The 27,375-nt window shown below is 47.8% G+C and overlaps 1 protein-coding gene across 1 annotated transcript in view; it reads right to left on the bottom strand.

Moving 5' to 3' along the window:
- Positions 1 to 27,375, bottom strand: part of LOC147710048 (butyrophilin subfamily 1 member A1-like) — a 743,009-nt gene that overhangs the window by 68,521 nt on the left and 647,113 nt on the right. Inside the window, exon 6 of the mRNA XM_086920707.1 lies at positions 21,819 to 21,845. Within this exon, the coding sequence (XP_086776833.1) occupies positions 21,819 to 21,845 (27 nt within the window). The remainder of the gene's footprint in view (positions 1 to 21,818; positions 21,846 to 27,375) is intronic.

Below are 27,375 nucleotides of genomic sequence, written 5' to 3'. Positions count from 1 at the left end.
TCCTTCCTGATCACAAGCTGTGCTCATTACGCCACATCCTTCCTGATCACAAGCTATGCTCATTACGCCTCATCCTTCCTGATCACAAGCTGTGCTCATTACGCCACATCCTTCCTATCACAAGCTGTGCTCATTACGCCACATCCTTGCTGATCACAGCTCATTACGCCACATCCTTCCTGATCACAAGCTGTGCTCATTACGCCACATCCTTGCTGATCACAAGCTGTGCTCATTACTCCACATCCTTCCTGATCACAAGCTGTGCTCATTACGCCACATCCTTGCTGATCACAAGCTGTGCTTATTACGCCTCATCCTTCCTGATCACAAGCTGTGCTCATTACGCCACATCCTTCCTCATCACAAGCTAAGCTCATTACGCCACATCCTTCCTGATCACAAGCTGTGCTCATTACGCCACATCCTTGCTGATCACAGCTCATTACGCCACATCCTTCCTGATCACAAGCTGTGCTCATTACGCCACATCCTTGCTGATCACAAGCTATGCTCATTATGCCACATCCTTCCTGATCACAAGCTGTGCTCATTACGCCACATCATTCCTGTCACAAGCTGTGCTCATTACGCCACATCCTTGCTGATCACAAGCTGTGCTCATTACGCCACATCCTTCCTGATCACAAGCTGTGCTCATTACGCCACATCCTTCCTATCACAAGCTATGCTCATTACGCCACATCCTTGCTGATCACAAGCTGTGCTCATTACGCCACATCCTTCCTGATCACAAGCTGTGCTCATTACGCCACATCCTTCCTATCACAAGCTGTGCTCATTACGCCACATCATTCCTATCACAAGCTGTGCTCATTACGCCACATCCTTCCTGATCACAAGCTATGCTTATTACGCCACATCCTTGCTGATCACAAGCTGTGCTCATTACGCCTCATCCTTCCTGATCACAAGCTGTGCTCATTACGCCACATCCTTGCTGATCACAAGCTATGCTCATTACGCCACATCCTTCCTGATCACAAGCTATGCTTATTACGCCACATCCTTCCTGATCACAAGCTGTGCTCATTACGCCACATCCTTCCTGATCACAAGCTGTGCTCATTACGCCACATCCTTCCTATCACAAGCTGTGCTCATTACGCCACATCATTCCTATCACAAGCTGTGCTCATTACGCCACATCCTTCCTGATCACAAGCTATGCTTATTACGCCACATCCTTGCTGATCACAAGCTGTGCTCATTACGCCTCATCCTTCCTGATCACAAGCTGTGCTCATTACGCCACATCCTTGCTGATCACAAGCTGTGCTCATTACGCCACATCATTCCTATCACAAGCTGTGCTCATTACGCCACATCCTTGCTGATCACAAGCTGTGCTCATTACGCCACATCATTCCTATCACAAGCTGTGCTCATTACGCCACATCCTTCCTGATCACAAGCTGTGCTCATTACGCCACATCATTCCTATCACAAGCTGTGCTCATTACGCCTCATCCTTCCTGATCACAAGCTGTGCTCATTACGCCACATCCTTGCTGATCACAAGCTGTGCTCATTACGCCTCATCCTTCCTGATCACAAGCTGTGCTCATTACGCCACATCCTTGCTGATCACAAGCTATGCTCATTACGCCACATCCTTCCTGATCACAAGCTGTGCTCATTACGCCTCATCCTTCCTGATCACAAGCTGTGCTCATTACGCCACATCCTTGCTGATCACAAGCTATGCTCATTACGCCACATCCTTCCTGATCACAAGCTGTGCTCATTACGCCTCATCCTTCCTGATCACAAGCTGTGCTCATTACGCCACATCCTTGCTGATCACAAGCTATGCTCATTACGCCACATCCTTCCTGATCACAAGCTGTGCTCATTACGCCACATCCTTCCTGATCACAAGCTGTGCTCATTACGCCTCATCCTTCCTGATCACAAGCTGTGCTCATTACGCCACATCCTTCCTGATCACAAGCTATGCTCATTACGCCACATCCTTGCTGATCACAAGCTGTGCTCATTACGCCTCATCCTTCCTGATCACAAGCTGTGCTCATTACGCCACATCCTTCCTGATCACAAGCTATGCTCATTACGCCACATCCTTGCTGATCACAGCTCATTACGCCACATCCTTCCTGATCACAAGCTATGCTCATTACGCCACATCCTTGCTGATCACAAGCTGCGTTCATTACGCCACATCCTTGCTGATCACAAGCTGTGCTCATTACGCCACATCCTTGCTGATCACAAGCTGTGCTCATTACGCCACATCCTTCCTATCACAAGCTGTGCTCATTACGCCACATCCTTGCTGATCACAAGCTATGCTCATTACGCCACATCCTTGCTGATCACAAGCTGTGCTCATTACGCCACATCCTTCCTGATCACAAGCTATGCTCATTACGCCACATCCTTGCTGATCACAGCTCATTACGCCACATCCTTCCTGATCACAAGCTGTGCTCATTTCGCCTCATCCTTCCTGATCACAAGCTGTGCTCATTACGCCACATCCTTCCTGATCACAAGCTATGCTCATTACGCCACATCCTTGCTGATCACAGCTCATTACGCCACATCCTTCCTGATCACAAGCTGATTATTACGCCTCATCCTTCCTGATCACAAGCTGTGCTCATTACGCCACATCCTTGCTGATCACAAGCTGTGCTCATTACGCCTCATCCTTCCTGATCACAAGCTGTGCTCATTACGCCACATCCTTGCTGATCACAAGCTGTGCTCATTACGCCTCATCCTTCCTGATCACAAGCTGTGCTCATTACGCCACATCCTTCCTGATCACAAGCTGTGCTCATTACGCCACATCCTTGCTGATCACAAGCTGTGCTCATTACGCCTCATCCTTCCTGATCACAAGCTGTGCTCATTACGCCACATCCTTCCTGATCACAAGCTATGCTCATTACGCCACATCCTTGCTGATCACAGCTCATTACGCCACATCCTTCCTGATCACAAGCTGTGCTCATTTCGCCTCATCCTTCCTGATCACAAGCTGTGCTCATTACGCCTCATCCTTCCTGATCACAAGCTGTGCTCATTACGCCACATCCTTGCTGATCACAAGCTGTGCTCATTACGCCTCATCCTTCCTGATCACAAGCTGTGCTCATTACGCCACATCCTTCCTCATCACAAGCTAAGCTCATTACGCCACATCCTTCCTGATCACAAGCTATGCTTATTACGCCACATCCTTGCTGATCACAAGCTGTGCTCATTACGCCTCATCCTTCCTGATCACAAGCTGTGCTCATTACGCCACATCCTTCCTCATCACAAGCTAAGCTCATTACGCCACATCCTTCCTGATCACAAGCTGTGCTCATTACGCCACATCCTTGCTGATCACAGCTCATTACGCCACATCCTTCCTGATCACAAGCTGTGCTCATTACGCCTCATCCTTCCTGATCACACGCTATGCTCATTACGCCACATCCTTCCTGATCACAAGCTGTGCTCATTACGCCACATCCTTCCTGATCACAAGCTCTGCTCATTACGCCACATCCTTCCTCATCACAAGCTATGCTCATTACGCCACATCCTTCCTGATCACAAGCTGTGCTCATTACGCCACATCCTTCCTGATCACAAGCTATGCTTATTACGCCACATCCTTCCTGATCACAAGCTATGCTTATTACGCCACATCCTTGCTGATCACAGCTCATTAGCCACATCCTTCCTGATCACAAGCTGTGCTCATTACGCCACATCCTTGCTGATCACAAGCTGTGCTCATTACGCCACATCCTTCCTGATCACAAGCTGTGCTCATTACGCCACATCCTTCCTGATCACACGCTATGCTCATTACGCCACATCCTTCCTGATCACAAGCTGTGCTCATTACGCCACATCCTTCCTGATCACAAGCTATGCTTATTACGCCACATCCTTCCTGATCACAAGCTATGCTCATTACGCCACATCCTTCCTGATCACAAGCTGTGCTCATTACGCCACATCCTTCCTGATCACAAGCTCTGCTCATTACGCCACATCCTTCCTGATCACAAGCTGTGCTCATTACGCCACATCCTTCCTGATCACAAGCTATGCTTATTACGCCACATCCTTCCTGATCACAAGCTATGCTCATTACGCCACATCCTTCCTGATCACAAGCTGTGCTCATTACGCCTCATCCTTCCTGATCACAAGCTCTGCTCATTACGACACATCCTTCCTGATCACAAGCTATGCTTATTACGCCACATCCTTCCTGATCACAAGCTGTGCTCATTACGCCACATCCTTCCTGATCACAAGCTGTGCTCATTACGCCTCATCCTTCCTGATCACAAGCTCTGCTCATTACGCCACATCCTTCCTGATCACAAGCTATGCTTATTACGCCACATCCTTCCTGATCACAAGCTATGCTTATTACGCCACATCCTTGCTGATCACAAGCTGTGCTCATTACGCCTCATCCTTCCTGATCACAAGCTATGCTCATTACGCCTCATCCTTCCTGATCACAAGCTGTGCTCATTACGCCACATCCTTCCTGATCACAAGCTATGCTCATTACGCCTCATCCTTCCTGATCACAAGCTGTGCTCATTACGCCACATCCTTGCTGATCACAAGCTATGCTCATTACTCCACATCCTTCCTGATCACAAGCTGTGCTCATTACGCCACATCCTTGCTGATCACAAGCTCTGCTCATTACGCCACATCCTTCCTGATCACAAGCTATGCTTTTTACGCCACATCCTTCCTGATCACAAGCTATGCTTATTACGCCACATCCTTGCTGATCACAAGCTGTGCTCATTACGCCACATCCTTCCTGATCACAAGCTCTGCTCATTACGCCACATCCTTCCTGATCACAAGCTATGCTTATTACGCCACATCCTTGCTGATCACAGCTCATTACGCCACATCCTTCCTGATCACAAGCTGTGCTCATTACGCCACATCCTTCCTCATCACAAGCTAAGCTCATTACGCCACATCCTTGCTGATCACAAGCTATGCTTATTACGCCACATCCTTCCTGATCACAAGCTGTGCTCATTACGCCACATCCTTCCTCATCACAAGCTAAGCTCATTACGCCACATCCTTCCTGATCACAAGCTCTGCTTATTACGCCACATCCTTGCTGATCACAAGCTGTGCTCATTACGCCTCATCCTTCCTGATCACAAGCTGTGCTCATTACGCCACATCCTTCCTGATCACAAGCTATGCTCATTACGCCTCATCCTTCCTGATCACAAGCTGTGCTCATTACGCCACATCCTTCCTATCACAAGCTGTGCTCATTACGCCACATCCTTGCTGATCACAGCTCATTACGCCACATCCTTCCTGATCACAAGCTGTGCTCATTACGCCACATCCTTGCTGATCACAAGCTGTGCTCATTACTCCACATCCTTCCTGATCACAAGCTGTGCTCATTAAGCCACATCCTTGCTGATCACAAGCTGTGCTCATTACGCCTCATCCTTCCTGATCACAAGCTGTGCTCATTACGCCACATCCTTCCTCATCACAAGCTAAGCTCATTACGCCACATCCTTCCTGATCACAAGCTGTGCTCATTACGCCACATCCTTGCTGATCACAGCTCATTACGCCACATCCTTCCTGATCACAAGCTGTGCTCATTACGCCACATCCTTGCTGATCACAAGCTATGCTCATTATGCCACATCCTTCCTGATCACAAGCTGTGCTCATTACGCCACATCATTCCTGTCACAAGCTGTGCTCATTACGCCACATCCTTGCTGATCACAAGCTGTGCTCATTACGCCACATCCTTCCTGATCACAAGCTGTGCTCATTACGCCACATCCTTCCTATCACAAGCTATGCTCATTACGCCACATCCTTGCTGATCACAAGCTGTGCTCATTACGCCACATCCTTCCTGATCACAAGCTGTGCTCATTACGCCACATCCTTCCTATCACAAGCTGTGCTCATTACGCCACATCATTCCTATCACAAGCTGTGCTCATTACGCCACATCCTTCCTGATCACAAGCTATGCTTATTACGCCACATCCTTGCTGATCACAAGCTGTGCTCATTACGCCTCATCCTTCCTGATCACAAGCTGTGCTCATTACGCCACATCCTTGCTGATCACAAGCTATGCTCATTACGCCACATCCTTCCTGATCACAAGCTATGCTTATTACGCCACATCCTTCCTGATCACAAGCTGTGCTCATTACGCCACATCCTTCCTGATCACAAGCTGTGCTCATTACGCCACATCCTTCCTATCACAAGCTGTGCTCATTACGCCACATCATTCCTATCACAAGCTGTGCTCATTACGCCACATCCTTCCTGATCACAAGCTATGCTTATTACGCCACATCCTTGCTGATCACAAGCTGTGCTCATTACGCCTCATCCTTCCTGATCACAAGCTGTGCTCATTACGCCACATCCTTGCTGATCACAAGCTGTGCTCATTACGCCACATCATTCCTATCACAAGCTGTGCTCATTACGCCACATCCTTTCTGATCACAAGCTGTGCTCATTACGCCACATCATTCCTATCACAAGCTGTGCTCATTACGCCACATCCTTCCTGATCACAAGCTGTGCTCATTACGCCACATCATTCCTATCACAAGCTGTGCTCATTACGCCTCATCCTTCCTGATCACAAGCTGTGCTCATTACGCCACATCCTTGCTGATCACAAGCTGTGCTCATTACGCCTCATCCTTCCTGATCACAAGCTGTGCTCATTACGCCACATCCTTGCTGATCACAAGCTATGCTCATTACGCCACATCCTTCCTGATCACAAGCTGTGCTCATTACGCCTCATCCTTCCTGATCACAAGCTGTGCTCATTACGCCACATCCTTGCTGATCACAAGCTATGCTCATTACGCCACATCCTTCCTGATCACAAGCTGTGCTCATTACGCCTCATCCTTCCTGATCACAAGCTGTGCTCATTACGCCACATCCTTGCTGATCACAAGCTATGCTCATTACGCCACATCCTTCCTGATCACAAGCTGTGCTCATTACGCCACATCCTTCCTATCACAAGCTGTGCTCATTACGCCACATCCTTCCTGATCACAAGCTATGCTCATTACGCCTCATCCTTCCTGATCACAAGCTGTGCTCATTACGCCTCATCCTTCCTGATCACAAGCTGTGCTCATTACGCCACATCATTCCTGATCACAAGCTATGCTCATTACGCCACATCCTTGCTGATCACAAGCTATGCTCATTACGCCACATCCTTCCTGATCACAAGCTGTGCTCATTACGCCACATCCTTCCTGATCACAAGCTGTGCTCATTACGCCACATCATTCCTGATCACAAGCTATGCTCATTACGCCTCATCCTTCCTGATCACAAGCTGTGCTCATTACGCCACATCCTTGCTGATCACAAGCTATGCTCATTACGCCACATCCTTCCTGATCACAAGCTGTGCTCATTACGCCACATCCTTCCTGATCACAAGCTGTGCTCATTACGCCACATCCTTCCTGATCACAAGCTATGCTTATTACGCCACATCCTTCCTGATCACAAGCTATGCTCATTACGCCACATCCTTCCTGATCACAAGCTGTGCTCATTACGCCACATCCTTCCTGATCACAAGCTGTGCTCATTACGCCACATCCTTCCTGATCACAAGCTATGCTCATTACGCCTCATCCTTCCTGATCACAAGCTGTGCTCATTACGCCACATCCTTCCTGATCACAAGCTATGCTTATTACGCCACATCCTTCCTGATCACAAGCTATGCTCATTACGCCACATCCTTCCTGATCACAAGCTGTGCTCATTACGCCACATCCTTCCTGATCACAAGCTATGCTTATTACGCCACATCCTTCCTGATCACAAGCTATGCTTATTACGCCACATCCTTCCTGATCACAAGCTATGCTCATTACGCCACATCCTTCCTGATCACAAGCTATGCTTATTACGCCTCATCCTTCCTGATCACAAGCTGTGCTCATTACGCCTCATCCTTCCTGATCACAAGCTGTGCTCATTACGCCACATCCTTCCTGATCACAAGCTATGCTCATTACGCCACATCCTTCCTGATCACAAGCTGTGCTCATTACGCCACATCCTTCCTGATCACAAGCTATGCTTATTACGCCACATCCTTCCTGATCACAAGCTATGCTTATTACGCCACATCCTTCCTGATCACAAGCTATGCTCATTACGCCACATCCTTCCTGATCACAAGCTGTGCTCATTACGCCACATCCTTCCTGATCACAAGCTATGCTTATTACGCCACATCCTTCCTGATCACAAGCTATGCTCATTACGCCACATCCTTCCTGATCACAAGCTATGCTTATTACGCCACATCCTTCCTGATCACAAGCTGTGCTCATTACGCCACATCCTTCCTGATCACAAGCTATGCTCATTACGCCTCATCCTTCCTGATCACAAGCTGTGCTCATTACGCCACATCCTTCCTGATCACAAGCTATGCTTATTACGCCACATCCTTCCTGATCACAAGCTATGCTCATTACGCCACATCCTTCCTGATCACAAGCTGTGCTCATTACGCCACATCCTTCCTGATCACAAGCTGTGCTCATTACGCCACATCCTTCCTGATCACAAGCTATGCTTATTACGCCACATCCTTCCTGATCACAAGCTATGCTCATTACGCCACATCCTTCCTGATCACAAGCTGTGCTCATTACGCCACATCCTTCCTGATCACAAGCTGTGCACATTACGCCACATCCTTCCTGATCACAAGCTATGCTTATTACGCCACATCCTTCCTGATCACAAGCTATGCTCATTACGCCACATCCTTCCTGATCACAAGCTATGCTCATTACGCCACATCCTTCCTGATCACAAGCTGTGCTCATTACGCCACATCCTTCCTGATCACAAGCTATGCTCATTACGCCTCATCCTTCCTGATCACAAGCTATGCTCATTACGCCACATCCTTCCTGATCACAAGCTGTGCTCATTACGCCACATCCTTCCTGATCACAAGCTATGCTCATTACGCCTCATCCTTCCTGATCACAAGCTGTGCTCATTACGCCACATCCTTCCTGATCACAAGCTGTGCTCATTACGCCACATCCTTCCTGATCACAAGCTGTGCTCATTACGCCACATCCTTCCTGATCACAAGCTGTGCTCATTACGCCACATCCTTCCTGATCACAAGCTATGCTTATTACGCCACATCCTTCCTGATCACAAGCTATGCTCATTACGCCACATCCTTCCTGATCACAAGCTGTGCTCATTACGCCACATCCTTCCTGATCACAAGCTGTGCTCATTACGCCACATCCTTCCTGATCACAAGCTGTGCTCATTACGCCACATCCTTCCTGATCACAAGCTGTGCTCATTACGCCTCATCCTTCCTGATCACAAGCTGTGCTCATTACGCCACATCCTTCCTGATCACAAGCTGTGCTCATTACGCCTCATCCTTCCTGATCACAAGCTATGCTCATTACGCCACATCCTTCCTGATCACAAGCTATGCTTATTACGCCACATCCTTCCTGATCACAAGCTATGCTTATTACGCCACATCCTTCCTGATCACAAGCTGTGCTCATTACGCCACATCCTTGCTGATCACAAGCTGTGCTCATTACGCCACATCCTTGCTGATCACAAGCTGTGCTCATTACGCCACATCCTTCCTGATCACAAGCTGTGCTCATTAGGCCACATCCTTGCTGATCACAAGCTGTGCTCATTACGCCACATCCTTGCTGATCACAGCTCATTACGCCACATCCTTGCTGATCACAAGCTATGCTCATTACGCCACATCCTTGATGATCACAGCTCATTACGCCACATCCTTCCTGATCACAAGCTGTGCTCATTATGCCACATCCTTGCTGATCACAAGCTGCGTTCATTACGCCACATCCTTCCTGATCACAAGCTGTGCTAATTATGCCTCATCCTTCCTGATCACAAGCTGTGCTCATTACGCCACATCCTTCCTGATCACAAGCTGTGCTCATTAGGCCACATCCTTGCTGATCACAAGCTGTGCTCATTACGCCACATCCTTGCTGATCACAGCTCATTACGCCACATCCTTGCTGATCACAAGCTATGCTCATTACGCCACATCCTTGCTGATCACAAGCTGTGCTCATTACGCCACATCCTTCCTGATCACAAGCTGTGCTCATTACGCCACATCCTTGCTGATCACAAGCTGTGCTCATTAGGCCACATCCTTGCTGATCACAAGCTGTGCTCATTACGCCACATCCTTGCTGATCACAGCTCATTACGCCACATCCTTGCTGATCACAAGCTATGCTCATTACGCCACATCCTTGATGATCACAGCTCATTACGCCACATCCTTCCTGATCACAAGCTGTGCTCATTATGCCACATCCTTGCTGATCACAAGCTGCGTTCATTACGCCACATCCTTCCTGATCACAAGCTGTGCTCATTACGCCTCATCCTTCCTGATCACAAGCTGTGCTCATTACGCCACATCCTTGCTGATCACAAGCTATGCTCATTACGCCACATCCTTCCTGATCACAAGCTATGCTCATTACGCCACATCCTTCCTGATCACAAGCTATGCTCATTACGCCACAACCTTCCTGATCACAAGCTGTGCTCATTACGCCACATCCTTGCGGATCACCAGCTATGCTCATTACGCCACATCCTTCCTGATCACAAGCTATGTTCATTACGCCTCATCCTTCCTGATCACAAGCTGTGCTCATTACGCCTCATCCTTCCTGATCACAAGCTGTGCTCATTACGCCACATCATTCCTGATCACAAGCTATGCTTTTTACGCCACATCCTTCCTGATCACAAGCTGTGCTCATTACGCCACATCCTTCCTGATCACAAGCTATGCTCATTACGCCACATCCTTCCTGCTCACAAGCTATGCTCATTACGCCACATCCTTCCTGATCACAAGCTGTGCTCATTACGCCACATCATTCCTGATCACAAGCTATGCTCATTGCGCCACATCCTTGCGGATCACCAGCTATGCTCATTACGCCACATCCTTCCTGATCACAAGCTGTGCTCATTACGCCACATCCTTGCTGATCACAGCTCATTACGCCACATCCTTCCTGATCACAAGCTGTGCTCATTACGCCTCATCCTTCCTGATCACAAGCTGCGTTCATTATGCCACATCCTTGCTGATCACAAGCTGCGTTCATTACGCCACATCCTTCCTGATCACAAGCTGTGCTCATTACGCCTCATCCTTCCTGATCACAAGCTGTGCTCATTACGCCTCATCCTTCCTGATCACAAGCTGTGCTCATTACGCCTCATCCTTCCTGATCACAAGCTGTGCTCATTATGCCACATCCTTGCTGATCACAAGCTGCGTTCATTACGCCACATCCTTGCTGATCACAAGCTGTGCTCATTACGCCACATCCTTCCTATCACAAGCTGTGCTCATTACGCCACATCCTTGCTGATCACAAGCTGTGCTCATTACGCCACATCCTTCCTCATCACAAGCTGTGCTCATTACGCCACATCCTTCCTGATCACAAGCTGTGCTCATTACGCCACATCCTTGCTGATCACAGCTCATTACGCCACATCCTTCCTGATCACAAGCTGTGCTCATTACGCAACATCCTTCCTGATCACAAGCTGTGCTCATTACGCCACATCCTTGCTGATTACAAGCTATGCTCATTACGCCACATACTTGCTGATAACAGCTCATTACGCCACATCCTTGCTGATCACAGCTCATTACGCCACATCCTTCCTGATCACAAGCTGTGCTCATTACACCTCATCCTTCCTGATCACAAGCTGTGCTCATTACGCCACATCCTTCCTGATCACAAGCTGTGCTCATTACGCCTCATCCTTCCTGATCACAAGCTGTGCTCATTACGCCACATCCTTGCTGATCACAGCTCATTACGCCACATCCTTGCTGATCACAAGCTGTGCTCATTACGCCACATCCTTGCTGATCACAAGCTATGCTCATTACGCCACATCCTTCCTGATCACAAGCTATGCTCATTACGCCACATCCTTCCTGTCACAAGCTGTGCTCATTACGCCACATCCTTGCTGATCACAAGCTGTGCACATTACGCCACATCCTTGCTGATCACAAGCTATGCTCATTACGCCACATCCTTCCTGATCACAAGCTATGCTCATTACGCCACATCCTTGCTGATCACAGCTCATTACGCCACATCCTTCCTGATCACAAGCTGTGCTCATTACGCCACATCCTTGCTGATCACAGCTCATTACGCCACATCCTTCCTGATCACAAGCTGTGCTCATTACGCCACATCCTTGCTGATCACAAGCTGTGCTCATTACGCCACATCCTTCCTGATCACAAGCTATGCTCATTACGCCACATCCTTGCTGATCACAGCTCATTACGCCACATCCTTCCTGATCACAAGCTGTGCTCATTACGCCACATCCTTGCTGATCACAAGCTGTGCTCATTACGCCACATCCTTCCTGTCACAAGCTGTGCTCATTACGCCACATCCTTCCTGATCACAAGCTGTGCTCATTACGCCACATCCTTCCTGATCACAAGCTGTGCTCATTACGCCACATCCTTGCTGATCACAGCTCATTACGCCACATCCTTGCTGATCACAAGCTGTGCTCATTACGCCACATCCTTCCTGTCACAAGCTGTGCTCATTACGCCACATCCTTCCTGATCACAAGCTGTGCTCATTACGCCACATCCTTGCTGATCACAGCTCATTACTCCACATCCTTCCTGATCACAAGCTATGCTCATTACGCCACATCCTTGCTGATCACAGCTCATTACGCCACATCCTTCCTATCACAAGCTATGCTCATTACGCCACATCCTTGCTGATCACAGCTCATTACGCCACATCCTTCCTATCACAAGCTATGCTCATTACGCCTCATCCTTGCTGATCACAGCTCATTACGCCACATCCTTCCTGATCACAAGCTGTGCTCATTACGCCACATCCTTCCTGATCACAAGCTGTGCTCATTACTCCACATCCTTCCTGATCACAAGCTATGCTCATTACGCCACATCCTTCCTGATCACAAGCTGTGCTCATTACGCCTCATCCTTCCTGATCACAAGCTGTGCTCATTTTTCCACATCCTTCCTGATCACAAGCTGTGCTCATTACTCCACATCCTTCCTGATCACAAGCTGTGCTCATTACGCCACATCCTTGCTGATCACAGCTCATTACGCCACATCCTTCCTGATCACAAGCTGTGCTCATTACGCCACATCCTTGCTGATCACAGCTCATTACGCCACATCCTTCCTGATCACAAGCTGTGCTCATTACGCCACATCCTTGCTGATCACAAGCTATGCTCATTACGCCACATCCTTGCTGATCACAGCTCATTACGCCACATCCTTCCTGATCACAAGCTGTGCTCATTACGCCACATCCTTGCTGATCACAAGCTGTGCTCATTACTCCACATCCTTCCTGATCACAAGCTGTGCTCATTACTCCACATCCTTCCTGATCACAAGCTGTGCTCATTACGCCACATCCTTGCTGATCACAGCTCATTACGCCACATCCTTCCTGATCACAAGCTGTGCTCATTACGCCACATCCTTGCTGATCACAGCTCGTTACGCCACATCCTTCCTGATCACAAGCTGTGCTCATTACGCCACATCCTTGCTGATCACAAGCTGTGCTCATTACGCCACATCCTTCCTGATCACAAGCTATGCTCATTACGCCACATCCTTGCTGATCACAGCTCATTACTCCACATCCTTCCTGATCACAAGCTATGCTCATTACGCCACATCCTTGCTGATCACAGCTCATTACGCCACATCCTTCCTGATCACAAGCTGTGCTCATTACGCCACATCCTTGCTGATCACAAGCTGTGCTCATTACGCCACATCCTTCCTGATCACAAGCTATGCTCATTACGCCACATCCTTGCTGATCACAGCTCATTACGCCACATCATTCCTAATCACACGCTCATTACGCCACATCCTTGCTGATCACAAGCTCTGCTCATTACGCCACATCCTTGCTGATCACAAGCTGTGCTCATTACGCCACATCCTTCCTGATCACAAGCTGTGCTCATTACGCCACATCCTTGCTGATCACAAGCTCTGCTCATTACGCCACATCCTTGCTGATCACAAGCTGTGCTCATTACGCCACATCCTTCCTGATCACAAGCTGTGCTCATTACGCCACATCCTTGCTGATCACAAGCTGTGCTCATTACGCCACATCCTTCCTGATCACAAGCTATGCTCATTACGCCACATCCTTGCTGATCACAGCTCATTACGCCACATCCTTCCTGATCACAAGCTGTGCTCATTACGCCACATCCTTGCTGATCACAAGCTGTGCTCATTACGCCACATCCTTCCTGTCACAAGCTGTGCTCATTACTCCACATCCTTCCTGATCACAAGCTATGCTCATTACGCCACATCCTTGCTGATCACAGCTCATTACGCCACATCCTTCCTATCACAAGCTGTGCTCATTACTCCACATCCTTCCTGATCACAAGCTATGCTCATTACGCCACATCCTTGCTGATCACAGCTCATTACGCCACATCCTTCCTGATCACAAGCTGTGCTCATTACGCCACATCCTTGCTGATCACAAGCTGTGCTCATTACGCCACATCCTTCCTGATCACAAGCTATGCTCATTACGCCACATCCTTGCTGATCACAGCTCATTACGCCACATCCTTCCTGATCACAAGCTGTGCTCATTACGCCACATCCTTGCTGATCACAAGCTGTGCTCATTACGCCACATCCTTCCTGTCACAAGCTGTGCTCATTACGCCACATCCTTCCTGATCACAAGCTGTGCTCATTACGCCACATCCTTCCTGATCACAAGCTATGCTCATTACGCCACATCCTTGCTGATCACAGCTCATTACGCCACATCCTTCCTGATCACAAGCTATGCTCATTACGCCACATCCTTCCTGATCACAAGCTGTGCTCATTACTCCACATCCTTCCTGATCACAAGCTATGCTCATTACGCCACATCCTTGCTGATCACAGCTCATTACGCCACACCCTTCCTGATCACAAGCTGTGCTCATTACTCCACATCCTTCCTGATCACAAGCTATGCTCATTACGCCACATCCTTGCTGATCACAGCTCATTACGCCACATCCTTCCTATCACAAGCTATGCTCATTACGCCTCATCCTTGCTGATCACAGCTCATTACGCCACATCCTTCCTATCACAAGCTATGCTCATTACGCCTCATCCTTGCTGATCACAGCTCATTACGCCACATCCTTCCTGATCACAAGCTGTGCTCATTACGCCACATCCTTGCTGATCACAAGCTATGCTCATTACGCCACATCCTTCCTGATCACAAGCTATGCTCATTACGCCACATCCTTCCTGATCACAAGCTGTGCTCATTACGCCACATCCTTGCTGATCACAGCTCATTACGCCACATCCTTCCTGATCACAAGCTGTGCTCATTACGCCACATCCTTGCTGATCACAAGCTATGCTCATTACGCCACATCCTTCCTGATCACAAGCTGTGCTCATTACTCCACATCCTTCCTGATCACAAGCTGTGCTCATTACGCCACATCCTTGCTGATCACAGCTCATTACGCCACATCCTTCCTGATCACAAGCTGTGCTCATTACGCCACATCCTTGCTGATCACAGCTCATTACGCCACATCCTTCCTATCACAAGCTATGCTCATTACGCCACATCCTTGCTGATCACAGCTCATAACGCCACATCCTTCCTATCACAAGCTATGCTCATTACGCCACATCCTTGCTGATCACAGCTCATTACGCCACATCCTTGCTGATCACAAGCTATGCTCATTACGCCACATCCTTCCTGATCACAAGCTATACTCATTACGCCACATCCTTGCTGATCACAGCTCATTACGCCACATCCTTCCTGATCACAAGCTATGCTCATTACGCCACATCCTTGCTGATCACAGCTCATTACGCCACATCCTTCCTGATCACAAGCTGTGCTCATTACGCCTCATCCTACCTGATCACAAGCTATGCTCATTACGCCACATCCTTGCTGATCACAGCTCATTACGCCACATCCTTCCTGATCACAAGCTATGCTCATTACGCCACATCCTTCCTGATCACAAGCTGTGCTCATTACGCCACATCCTTGCTGATCACAGCTCATAACGCCACATCCTTCCTATCACAAGCTATGCTCATTACGCCACATCCTTGCTGATCACAGCTCATTACGCCACATCCTTGCTGATCACAAGCTGTGCTCATTACGCAACATCCTTCCTGATCACAAGCTGTGCTCATTACGCCACATCCTTGCCTTAACCGATGCGTCACTGTAAAATAAAGACCTCTTTTTGCATAATCACCTCAAAAACATTGACCGATGCGGCTGATTTTTCGACTCAAAGAGTGAACTGAAGCCAACCAGACTCAGCGCCAGGTCTCTGATCCTCCAAAGTAAAGTTTTGTTTGGCTGATATCCATTTGGCATATGCTGACTTATAAGTTAACTAGTATATGGTACCAGGGTTACCCAGGACTTGTAAGTTAAAGTGTCCCTCATTGGCTGCAGCACCTGTTGTGCCACCAAGAGTGTGACACAGTAAACCTTGTCTCTGGCCTGCAACTGCAGACTGGTAGAGCAGGTTTAAACTGCTAACTCAACCTTGACATTTAAGCTAATGGCAAAATCCAGAATTTCCTTTTTTATATATGTCACCCCTAAGTTAGGCCTGTTGAGCGCTATGGAAGGGTGCTGTATATTAAAAGTAGGAGATGTATTTTTATATGTTCTAATGGTAAAAATACCAAATTGTCATTTTCAGTGTAGAAAAGCCAGTAGCCCAACTGGCAAGTACTGGGTTACACACAGACAACTCCGCTACGCTAACTTCTGACCAACTAAAGTTGGTACTTCAAGTTATGAAAAGAATTGTTACATTAAGCCTGACTTGATGCCCAAGTCCAATTTAATGTAATTTTTTTGTATAAGGCAATTTTAGAAGTTGCCCCTCTGTTGCCCACATTTTCCAGTGGTCATTTAAAGTTGCTGGCCATGAGACTGCCTTCTGCCCTCTTGGGGAGAGGTGCCAACGACTCCCAGGAAAGTGCAATAATAGATGCCTGTTGCTGAGGTGCTCCCTCTCTCTGGTAGGAAGCCACCAGGTACGAGTCCAAAAGGTAAGCTTCAAAAGGGAAGCCGCCTTCGAAGGGCAAATGGTGGACACACACAAGAGAGGCTGCTTTGTTGTTCTTGTAGACAGGTTGGAGTGGGGGACAGAGAGGGGAAAACAGTTCCAAAACTGCTTTCCCATGGACATGTAACCCTCAGGTAGCTACTCCTCTGGAGGAGTTCTGCTATCTTGGCAGTGGGAGAATGTTGCACACTCTGGGTTCCCGAGATGCCACACATTATAGTAAATCGTCATCAGGTGGGGAGGGACCTAGTAGCTCACTGGCTAGTAAAGACCACATCCCCAAGGGCAAGTTGTGAGCAGTAAAGTTGCACCCCTGGCACCAAGACCTCCGCTCATGTCTGTTTTGAAGGGGGTAATGAGTGGGTTAGGTGTTGCGTCTTAATGTCCTTAGGCTCAATCCTTATTTATATAAACAGAATCAAGAAAGTCCTTATTTTGTAGAAAAATTGCTCTTTATTTGTGTAAGTAAAAGCGTGGACAGCCGACACGTGTTTCGCCCCTATGGCGATTTGCGCCAGGGCTTTTTCAAGGCTGTAAGGAATCACATTTAAATACGTAAGTGTACATGAATTGAGAAGTAAAGCCTATGACCCCAAAAGACGTGCAAGAATTCGGAAAAAGGTGGTGTAAAGTCCAGGCACGTTGGTGTAGTTTCTGATTTATGATCAACGGATAGGTAAGACCCCAATGGTGAATTTTTGACAGCATGGAGAAAAGGGTATGTGCATAAAGGCAAGGACCATTAACCCTTGTGATTTTTACTACCTAGATTTTGTGAGAGTTATATGTAAAGTTGACTATTCAGACTTGTTAGAAGTGAGAGAGGATCAGAGTGATCGTGGTTTAGTAGATTTCAGTCATAAGGATATAATTATAGAAGTGATCAAGATGGCATGGCAAAGTAGTGAAAAGAAAGAGTGAAAAAATAAAAATAAAAGCTTGACCGTTACTATTTCATACCTATTTACAATGTTTTTTGTTCTGTACAATTCCTCATCTTTTGCAAAATAATTACCAACATCGAATCCGGTTTTTCAATCTGTTAATACAACATTTACATTTTTTTAGAAAATAATTTTTTATAAAAACATTTTTGCTATATTCATGAGTTTTCATTTAAGCCTGTTTCTTTGCCTACTAGTGATTTGATTGTCAGGCGTGATCTAATGTTGCAACCATCTTTTTGCATTAGCTTCACAGTGCTAATCATGCAGTTCATAACATATAATCCCAGGTGTTCTAACATTTATTGCAAAATTATCACAGATTTAATTCACACTCGGTGTATCGCGATGTATCAGGTAAGGTCAGATTAATGAGCTAGAGTGAAATGGATCATGTATAAATGATATATTCTGGGGATTCAAGTTGTTTGTTAGGTTTTTAGTAAGTGCTGTTCCTTCATCCTTGCTCTTGTTTGTACACCCGCTGTATTTGGTTTTTGTGTCCCTAGATTTGGTGGTCGTTGTCGATTCTCCTGTACATTCCCCAATCGGTGCCGTTGCACCTCCTCCCAAAAATTTACCTGCGGACGGGGATTGTTTGTTGCGGTTAGATCTTCCACTGATCCGGCCTCAGCTCATGTCTGTACTGGAAAGAGGCCCAAAGAAGGACTTCCCTGCTGTTTTCCGGACCTGGCATACAGAGGTTTCACCAAAGACTGGATGACATCTGCTGCTCCTGGGATGGAAGAGGACTGTGCCTGTGGAACTCTGCTCAAGGAATCGTCGTCCCAGAGCCCCAGACGGAAGAGGTGAACTCCAAGTCAGTTGGCTGACTCCCTGTCACAACTCCAGGGCCACAAAAGATGAAGAAGCTGCCTTGGCAAAGTTAATAGCCCCAATCGTTTGTACACTAATGACCACTAAAGTGCAGCCCTAGACCGAACCCTGACACTCAAAAATTCCATCTGAGTCTGCTGGACCTGGAAAAGTTGTCAAATTGCAGTTTGGTTGCCCTAGACAGACACTACCTGCAGTTAGAGGGAGCCACTGGTTTCACTGTGACCGTATACCATTAGACCAGTGGCAACGGGTTTTTGGCTGGACTTCGTCTGGACTTCGACCTCTGTAGTCAAAGTCAACCCACCATGTTCGTGGACTGAAAGGGGGCACCAGGAAGTCCCCATCGGCAGGATCAGCATCCTCAGACTCTTCAGCATCCCTTGCATCAGGACCACTCCATTGATACATCCTCAGACTCTTCAGCATCCCTTGCATCAGGACCACTCCATTGATGCATCCTCAGACTCTTCAGCATCCCTTGCATCAGGACCACCCCATTGATGCATCCTCAGACTCTTCAGCATCCTGTATCCCTTGCATCAGGACCACTCCATTGATACATCCTCAGACTCTTCAGCATCCTGTATCCCTTGCATCAGGACCACTCCATTGATGCATCCTCGGACTCTTCAGCATCCTGTATCCCTTGCACCAGGACCACTCCATTGATGCATCCTCAGACTCTTCAGCATCCTGTATCCCTTGCATCAGGACCACTCCATTGATGCATCCTCAGACTCTTCAGCATCCCTTGCATCAGGACCACTCCATTGATGCATCCTCAGACTCTTCAGCATCCTGTATCCCTTGCGTCAGGACCACTCCATTGATGCATCCTCAGACTCTTCAGCATCCTGTATCCCTTGCATCAGGACCACTCCATTGATGCATCCTCAGACTCTTCAGCATCCTGTATCCCTTGCATCAGGACCACTCCATTGATGCATCCTCAGACTCTTCAGCATACTGTATCCATTGCATTAGGACCACTCCATTTATGCATCCTCAGACTCTTCAGCATCCTGTATCCCTTGCATCAGGACCACTCCATTGATGCATCCTCAGACTCTTCAGCACCCTCTATCCCTTGCATCAGGACCACTCCATTGATGCATCCTCAGACTCTTCAGCATCCTGTATCCCTTGCACCATGACCACTCCATTGATGCATCCTCAGACTCTTCAGCATCCTGTATCCCTTGCATCAGGACCACTCCATTGATGCACCCTCAGACTCTTCAGCATACTGTATCCCTTGCATCAGGACCACTCCATTGATGCATCCTCAGACTCTTCAGCATCCTGTATCCCTTGCATCAGGACCACTCCATTGATGCATCCTCAGACTCTTCAGCATCCTGTATCCCTTGCATCAGGACCACTCCATTGATGCATCTTCGGACTCTTCAGCATCCTGTATCCCTTGCATCAGGACCACTCCATTGAGGCATCCTCAGACTCTTCAGCATCCTGTATGTCTTGTATCAGGACCACTCCATTGATGCATCCTCGGACTCTTCAGCATCCCTTGCATCAGGACCACTCCATTGATGCATCCTCAGACTCTTCAGCATCCTGTATCCCTTGCATCAGGACCACTCCTTTGAGGCATCCTCAGACTCTTCAGCATCCTGTATCCCTTGCATCCGGACCACTCCATTGAGGCATCCTCTGACTTCAGCATCCTGTATCCCTTGCATCAGGACCACTCCATTGATGCATCCTCAGACTCTTCAGCATCCCTTGCATCAGGACCACTCCATTGATGCATCCTCAGACTCTTCAGCATCCTGTATCCCTTGCATCAGGACCACTCCATTGATGCATCCTCAGACTCTTCAGCATCCTGTATCCCTTGCATCAGGACCACTCCATTGATGCATCCTCAGACTCTTCAGCATCCTGTATCCCTTGCATCAGGACCACTCCATTGATGCATCCTCAGACTCTTCAGCATCCTGTATCCCTTGCACCAGGACCACTCCATTGATGCATCCTCAGACTCTTCAGCATCCCTTGCATCAGGACCACTCCATTGATGCATCCTCAGACTCTTCAGCATCCTGTATCCCTTGCATTAGGACCACTCCATTGATGCATCCTCAGACTCTTCAGCATCCCTTGCATCAGGACCACTCCATTGATGCATCCTCAGACTCCTCAGCATCCTGTATCCCTTGCATCAGGACCACTCCATTGAGGCATCCTCAGACTCTTCAGCATCCTGTATCCCTTGCATCAGGACCACTCCATTGATGCATCCTCAGACTCTTCAGCATCCTGTATCCCTTGCATCAGGACCACTCCATTGATGCATCCTCGGACTCTTCAACATCCTGTATCCCTTGCATCAGGACCACTCCATTGATGCATACGGTAATTCGCCATTAGAGCTTGGAACTGGACGGGAGACTACTTGGACTGCAAGTTATCCGTCCTGCTCAGCCATATTGGCCCTGGTCACTTGCTTCCTCTGGGAGTTGTTTACTCAAAGAAGTACAGAGTCCCCAAACACAACTCATAAAAGGTTTTATAAGTAACCGCTACCCGCAGTACTTACCAAAGTTTGTTTGCATTTTGAGTGAAAAGCAGTGAGTTATTTAAAAATTCACATCTCTGGATTCTATGGTTAGAATAAGAAACCAAATATGATCACTGGGTAAAACAGGCGTCACTTACCTGCGAAGCGCCGTGCTCGTCTCCAGTCTAGATATAAACATAGAACACATTCAACTCAGACTAATGCTGAAACAATTTATCATAAATTTACAAAAATGCAAGGAATACATTATTGAAATTTGGAAATTCTTTCTCAAGTAAAATTTCACTTTCCTATTAAATAGGAAGAAAACAGATGTATTTAAAAAACGCTAGATAATTTAAAAAAAAATAGAGAGCTGGATAGGTATTGATTGTTGTACTTAAAATGGAAAATATGTGTGCTTTTATAAGCAATATTCAGTTGACTGCTAGCGTGTGTAGTCAATCAGTCATGTGTTTGTAGAGCGTGACTACTCACCGTACGGGTCTCAAGGCGCTGGGGAGGAGGGGAGGTGCAAGTTCCAGTCCATCAAGGAGAGGGTCTGTCGAAGAGCCACGTTTTGAGGTTTCACATGAAGATGAGAAGTGATGTGGACTGTCTGAGGTTGAGCGGTAGGGTGTCCCAGGCTCTGGCCGCGAGGAAGTAGAAGAAGCAGCCTCCCGATCCGGTCTTTCTGGGGCTGGGAACCATGGCGTAGGAGAGCTGGGCTGATCGTAGGGTTCTTTGGGGTGCGTGGAAGTTGAGTCGGCTGTTGAGGTATGCTGGTCCAGTGTTGTAGAGGGCTTTGTGTGTGGGTGAGAATCTTGAAGGTGAATCTAGACTCAATGGGGAGCCAGTGGAGTGTGCGCAGATGTTGCAGTGTTTGGGTAGGTTGAGGACCAGTCTTGCGGAGGCATTGTAGATGTTTTGTAGCTTGCGGGTGAGGTTTTTGTTTATTCCGGCATTGAGTGCGTTGCTGGAGTCGAGTCTGCTGTTGACGAGGGCATGGGTGAAGGTTTTTCTGTGCTCAAGGGGGATCCATTTGAAGGTCTTAGGTAGGAGGCGGAGGGTGTGGAAGCAGGAGGATGCGACAGAGTTGATCTGGCGGCCCATTATACAGCTTAGAGTCTAGGATGATACCAAGGTTGCGTGCATGGTCCGTGGGAGCGGGTGGGCTTCCGAGGGTGAGGGGCTACCAGGTGTCATTCCAGGCATCGGGGTTTGGGCCCATGGTGAGTACTTCTGTTTTAACTTCTGTTTTGTCGGTGTTGAGTTGTAGGCAGCTGCTTTCATCCATTTGGCAACAGCTTCCATGCCTTCTTAGTAGTTGTGTTTGGCTGCGTTGGCTTCGTTGGATAGGGAGAGGATGAGCTGGGTGTTGTTTGCTTATGAAACAATGTTGAGTCCGTAGGTTCTGACAATGGGGCAAGCGGAGTCATGTAGACATTGAAGAGCGTTGGGCTGAGGGAGGACCCGCATGGTGTTGGTTTAGGGTCCGAGAGGAAAGGTGGGAGTCTGACCCGCTGCGTTCTGCCGGAGAGGAAAGAGTAGATTCAGTCGAGGGGCTTGTCCCGGATCCCTGCGTCTGTGATTCTGCCTATTAGGGTGAGGTGGGGTACCATGTCGAAGGCCGCTGAGAGGTCGAGGAGGAAGAGGGCTACTGTTTCTCCTTTGTCCAGTGGGGAGCGGATGTCGTCTGTTGCGGCGAGGAGGGCAGCCTCTGTGCTGTGGTTTTTTCTGAAGACAGATAGGAACGAGTCGAGGATGTTGTGCTCTTCGATGAAGGTGGTAAGTTGGCTGTTGATGGCTTTCTCTATGACTTTCACTGGGAACAGGAGCAGGGAGATGGATCTGTAGTTTTTGAGGACGGTGGGGTCCGCCAAGGGCTTCTTTAGGAGGGGGTTGATCTTGGAGTGTTTCCAGTCGTCGGGGAAGGAGGCGTTCACCAGGGAGCGGTTGATGGTGTGGTGAAGCATGGCTGCGATGGTGTTAAAGATGTGGTGGGGGCAGGGGTCTGTTGGGGCCCCATGGAGTGGATTGACTTCATCGGCTTTAGTGTGTCTTCGGCGGTGAGGGCTGTCCAGTGTCAATCATTGGCTTCAGGGTTTTGTGGGTGGCTGGTGGAGGTTTAGTGTGTTGGTTGTCCTTGTCGAAGTCATCAGTGTGTTGGTTGTCTTCGTCAAAGTTGTCGTATATGTTCTTGATTTTATGGTGGAAGAAGGTGCTGAGTTTGTTGCAGAGGTTTTGGGAGGAAGGAATGTCAGTCGACTCGCTGGTGGGTTGGGCGAACTCCTTAATGATGTTGAAGAGTTCTTTGCTGCTGTGTGCCTGTGTGGAGATTCTGCCTTCAATTGCAGTTTTACTTGTGTTTCTTGGAAGAAGTTGGCTTGGTATATCCCGTCCACTAGTTCTAGTGGGCACCTTGCACCAGTCCAAACAACCCTTATTGATGATAGGTTAAAGACAACCTTTATTGAAAGCTATCCAAGTGGTAGCTATGGAGAGTCTTGAAGGAATGTAAAGCAGCTTCTTTTACCAGCCTATAATCTCTTGAATGACCAAATGAAAGGAGAACCACACCAGGTATATATATAAAATATATGTATATATTCTAAACACTCCCTACTCCTCTCTTTATGAGCCTAGAGGTCAAAGTACACAAGTTACAAGCAATAGATCAACAGTAAATAGCACAATACACGATAGGCCCCGGGGGACCAAACCATATAGTAAGTAAGTGGTATAGGAACCACCACTTGACTAGACACAGTGCCTAGAGCACGTAGAATTGCCGGGTATACCAAGGAACTACCCCAGATAGGGACAAAGGAGACCCATGGGGACCTGTGCAGTGTGAGAACACAGGCGCGAGCCCCGTACAATTCGCCGTTGGAAAAGTAAAGAATAAGGACACTTAGGAGAGGATCCTGAGCAAACCCTTTGGAACTAGGACAGTTCCAAGGCCAGCATCCTTGACAGTACCGGAGTACATGTGTTACCTATCCTAGAGGAGCCGGGTGCATAGGGGTCAAGAGGTGTCGGAAACGCTCATCGATTTCAATGGCGTCTTGCAAAGAAGTGCTGCTGCTGTGAAGAGAAGAAGTGTCGGGTGCGATCCAAGCCTGGATCGAGGATGAGAAGAACCTGAAAGCAGAGGGGACAGAGTCAGGGTCACTAGCCAGTGACCAGGGTCACGATAGGCGAATGCCCACTGATGTGGGGGGCTTCAGGTGTGAAGAGGTGAAGTTTGACTCTGCAGCCACGAGGACCAGGAGGGGTGGTGAGGTTCCGTGACAATTGTAAGTGATGTTTTCGACTCACACGAATATGGTCGAGTCGGATATCTATGAACCGCAAATGACGAGTTCAGTAAGTGTGCGCAGTTTCGCTGTGCTAACTTAAACCGTTCGTTTGTTATGTGGGTTTTTCATCTGTACCCACGGGTTCCATCTTAGATGCGGCATCCATTTTGTCTCTTGCCCTCAAGTAGCCAGCGAACGGACGCTGTCCGCTTCGCGACCCTGGGACTCCCACGATATTTGCGGAAGACACATGTCCTTTGTAAGTGTCTTTATGATGAGGGGGATGCTATTGTAAAGCAGATGGCGCCGCTCGAGGCTCATCTTGTTGCACGGACTTATTGTCTCAGCCGTGCATCTCATTAGGCACGTCCCTTTGATGCCTGTATCTCGTGTTTCCCGATACCTCCCCTTTTACACCCTTTTCCAATCTCCCACTGTCTCCGTCTTCCTCTGCACCTGTCTTCGTTCCTATTTCGATCTGTTTTACTGCCGATCGGAATGCACTAATGTTGGGAAGATGGGTTTTTACAGTTGGGAACCGCCAAATGTTTCCGCACTTATGTTCCGGACCTCGTGCTTATCAAAGCGACCAAAGCAACCCCTCTGGGGAATAATTGTGGGAACCGGGTTGTAAACCTTTGTGTATCATGTTGTCCTATGGGTAAATTGTGTATAAAAGGAGCGACCTACAGAACGAATTTGAAGCAGTCTCCCCAAGTTGCACGTGTTGTACTTGTCGTGACTTCTGTGTTCCCTGCAGTAAATAAACCTTGAATCTTTGACGCCGAAGGAAGTGTCCCGTGTCTCTGTCATTCGTACGCCGGAGCAGGTAACCCACGAAGGTATCAGGTGTTATCCCTGGCACCGCTGGGTCTTAAAGAACCCAGTCCTTCAGTTGGCGCCCAACGTGGGGCTGCATCAGTGGTACCGGTCCAAGCCCGACGATCGTGAGGAACTTCGTGTGAAATCTCCGAGGGAAGGTGCACTCCGCTTCATCGATCCTGTTGTCGAAACAAGTGTCCCGTGTCTCTGTCATTCGTACGCCGGAGCAGGTAACCCACGAAGGTATCAGGTGTTATCCCTGGCACCGCTGGGTCTTAAAGAACCCAGTCCTTCAGTGGATGACAACCAGGAGTGGGATTCGAGCTGTCCCATGAAAGATGTCAAATGCTGGGGTGTCGGCGTTTGGATTGAACCCAACAAGCGTAGGCAACAGTAAACCAAGCAGGAAGAGTACAGATGCAAGCAGAGAGGCTGGGGTCCTGAATAGCAGGATCCCAGCCAGACTCCAGACTAAGTAAAAAAACAGTGAAACATCAGCAAAAAGTGGGAGTAACTATAAGAAACAGATCCTACTCTCCTACACAACCCCCCCAAACACAGGGACATTAAACTTGCGTATATATAATTTGTGTTTTTACACTGTTTGGTCTTTTCTCACAATTCACTTTGAAGAGATAGGGGTCTTTTTTTCTTGATTTTCTCCATACCTTGTATGCACTCTTTCTGTTCATACTTACTCTTTCAGGCGGGTGAAACTTTTTGATATAGTAAATGTTTCAAACTTTTCAGTCTTGGGTGCATTACGCTTTGGTTCTAACCTTTATCTGTGCTTAAGTGCACTTTTCCTAAAGTCTAAATTCTTTTCAGAACTTTTCTCTTACAGTATGTGATATATGGCTGTTTCTTTGGAGAATATGTATATGTTAAATAAGTCATCTGTTTCCAACTCTATAATATATCATAGACATTGTATATTGCTCTTATTCCAGCCTTGAAAATGTCTTATGATTAGGACGAAACACGTGTCAGTTGATGTTTTTTGCTGGACTCTACATAAAATAAATCGACAATGGAAACACTGAACATTCTGGGCTTCTAAGAATCATTCCTGCCGTGAAAAAAGGAAAATATCAGCTGTAGTTTTGTGTTCTGAATCGGTCAGACTGTGGACAATTGTATTCACATTGAGTTCATATTAAGGTTTAAATGTCCTTTGTGTTACTCTAAAGAGAGTGCTGCAAAGAAAGGTTCTAAAATGTGTGTATTTCTGCAGCATGTTAGGTTTCTAATGTGCATTTTTCAACTTCTGGTAGTTAGGGGCTGGACCTATATAGCACCTCGTTCAGTTTTAAATATATTTACACAGTATTGTTTCTAAAAACATGTGTAACACTGTTTGATGTGCAGTAATGTCCTGTATAGGGGACCACGACTACCACTTTTGTGATGCTATAGTAGGGCAGGCATGTTTGGTGGCAAGACTTGTTCTAGACAGCATCACTTCAAAGCCATCACAGCCACTGGCTCAATGGGAACTTAAAATACCTTAAGCTCTCGAAACGCAGCCCTCCCTCTTTCTTATAAAGTTGCAATGAGGAGCCATGTCTAGGACATGGCAGCCGTAAACAGG

The sequence above is a fragment of the Lissotriton vulgaris genome, chromosome 5, assembly GCF_964263255.1.
Source record: "Lissotriton vulgaris chromosome 5, aLisVul1.2, whole genome shotgun sequence".
NCBI lineage: Eukaryota > Metazoa > Chordata > Amphibia > Caudata > Salamandridae > Lissotriton > Lissotriton vulgaris.
Note: the sequence above shows the minus strand (reverse complement) of the source record. Positions and strands in the feature narration are given on the sequence as shown.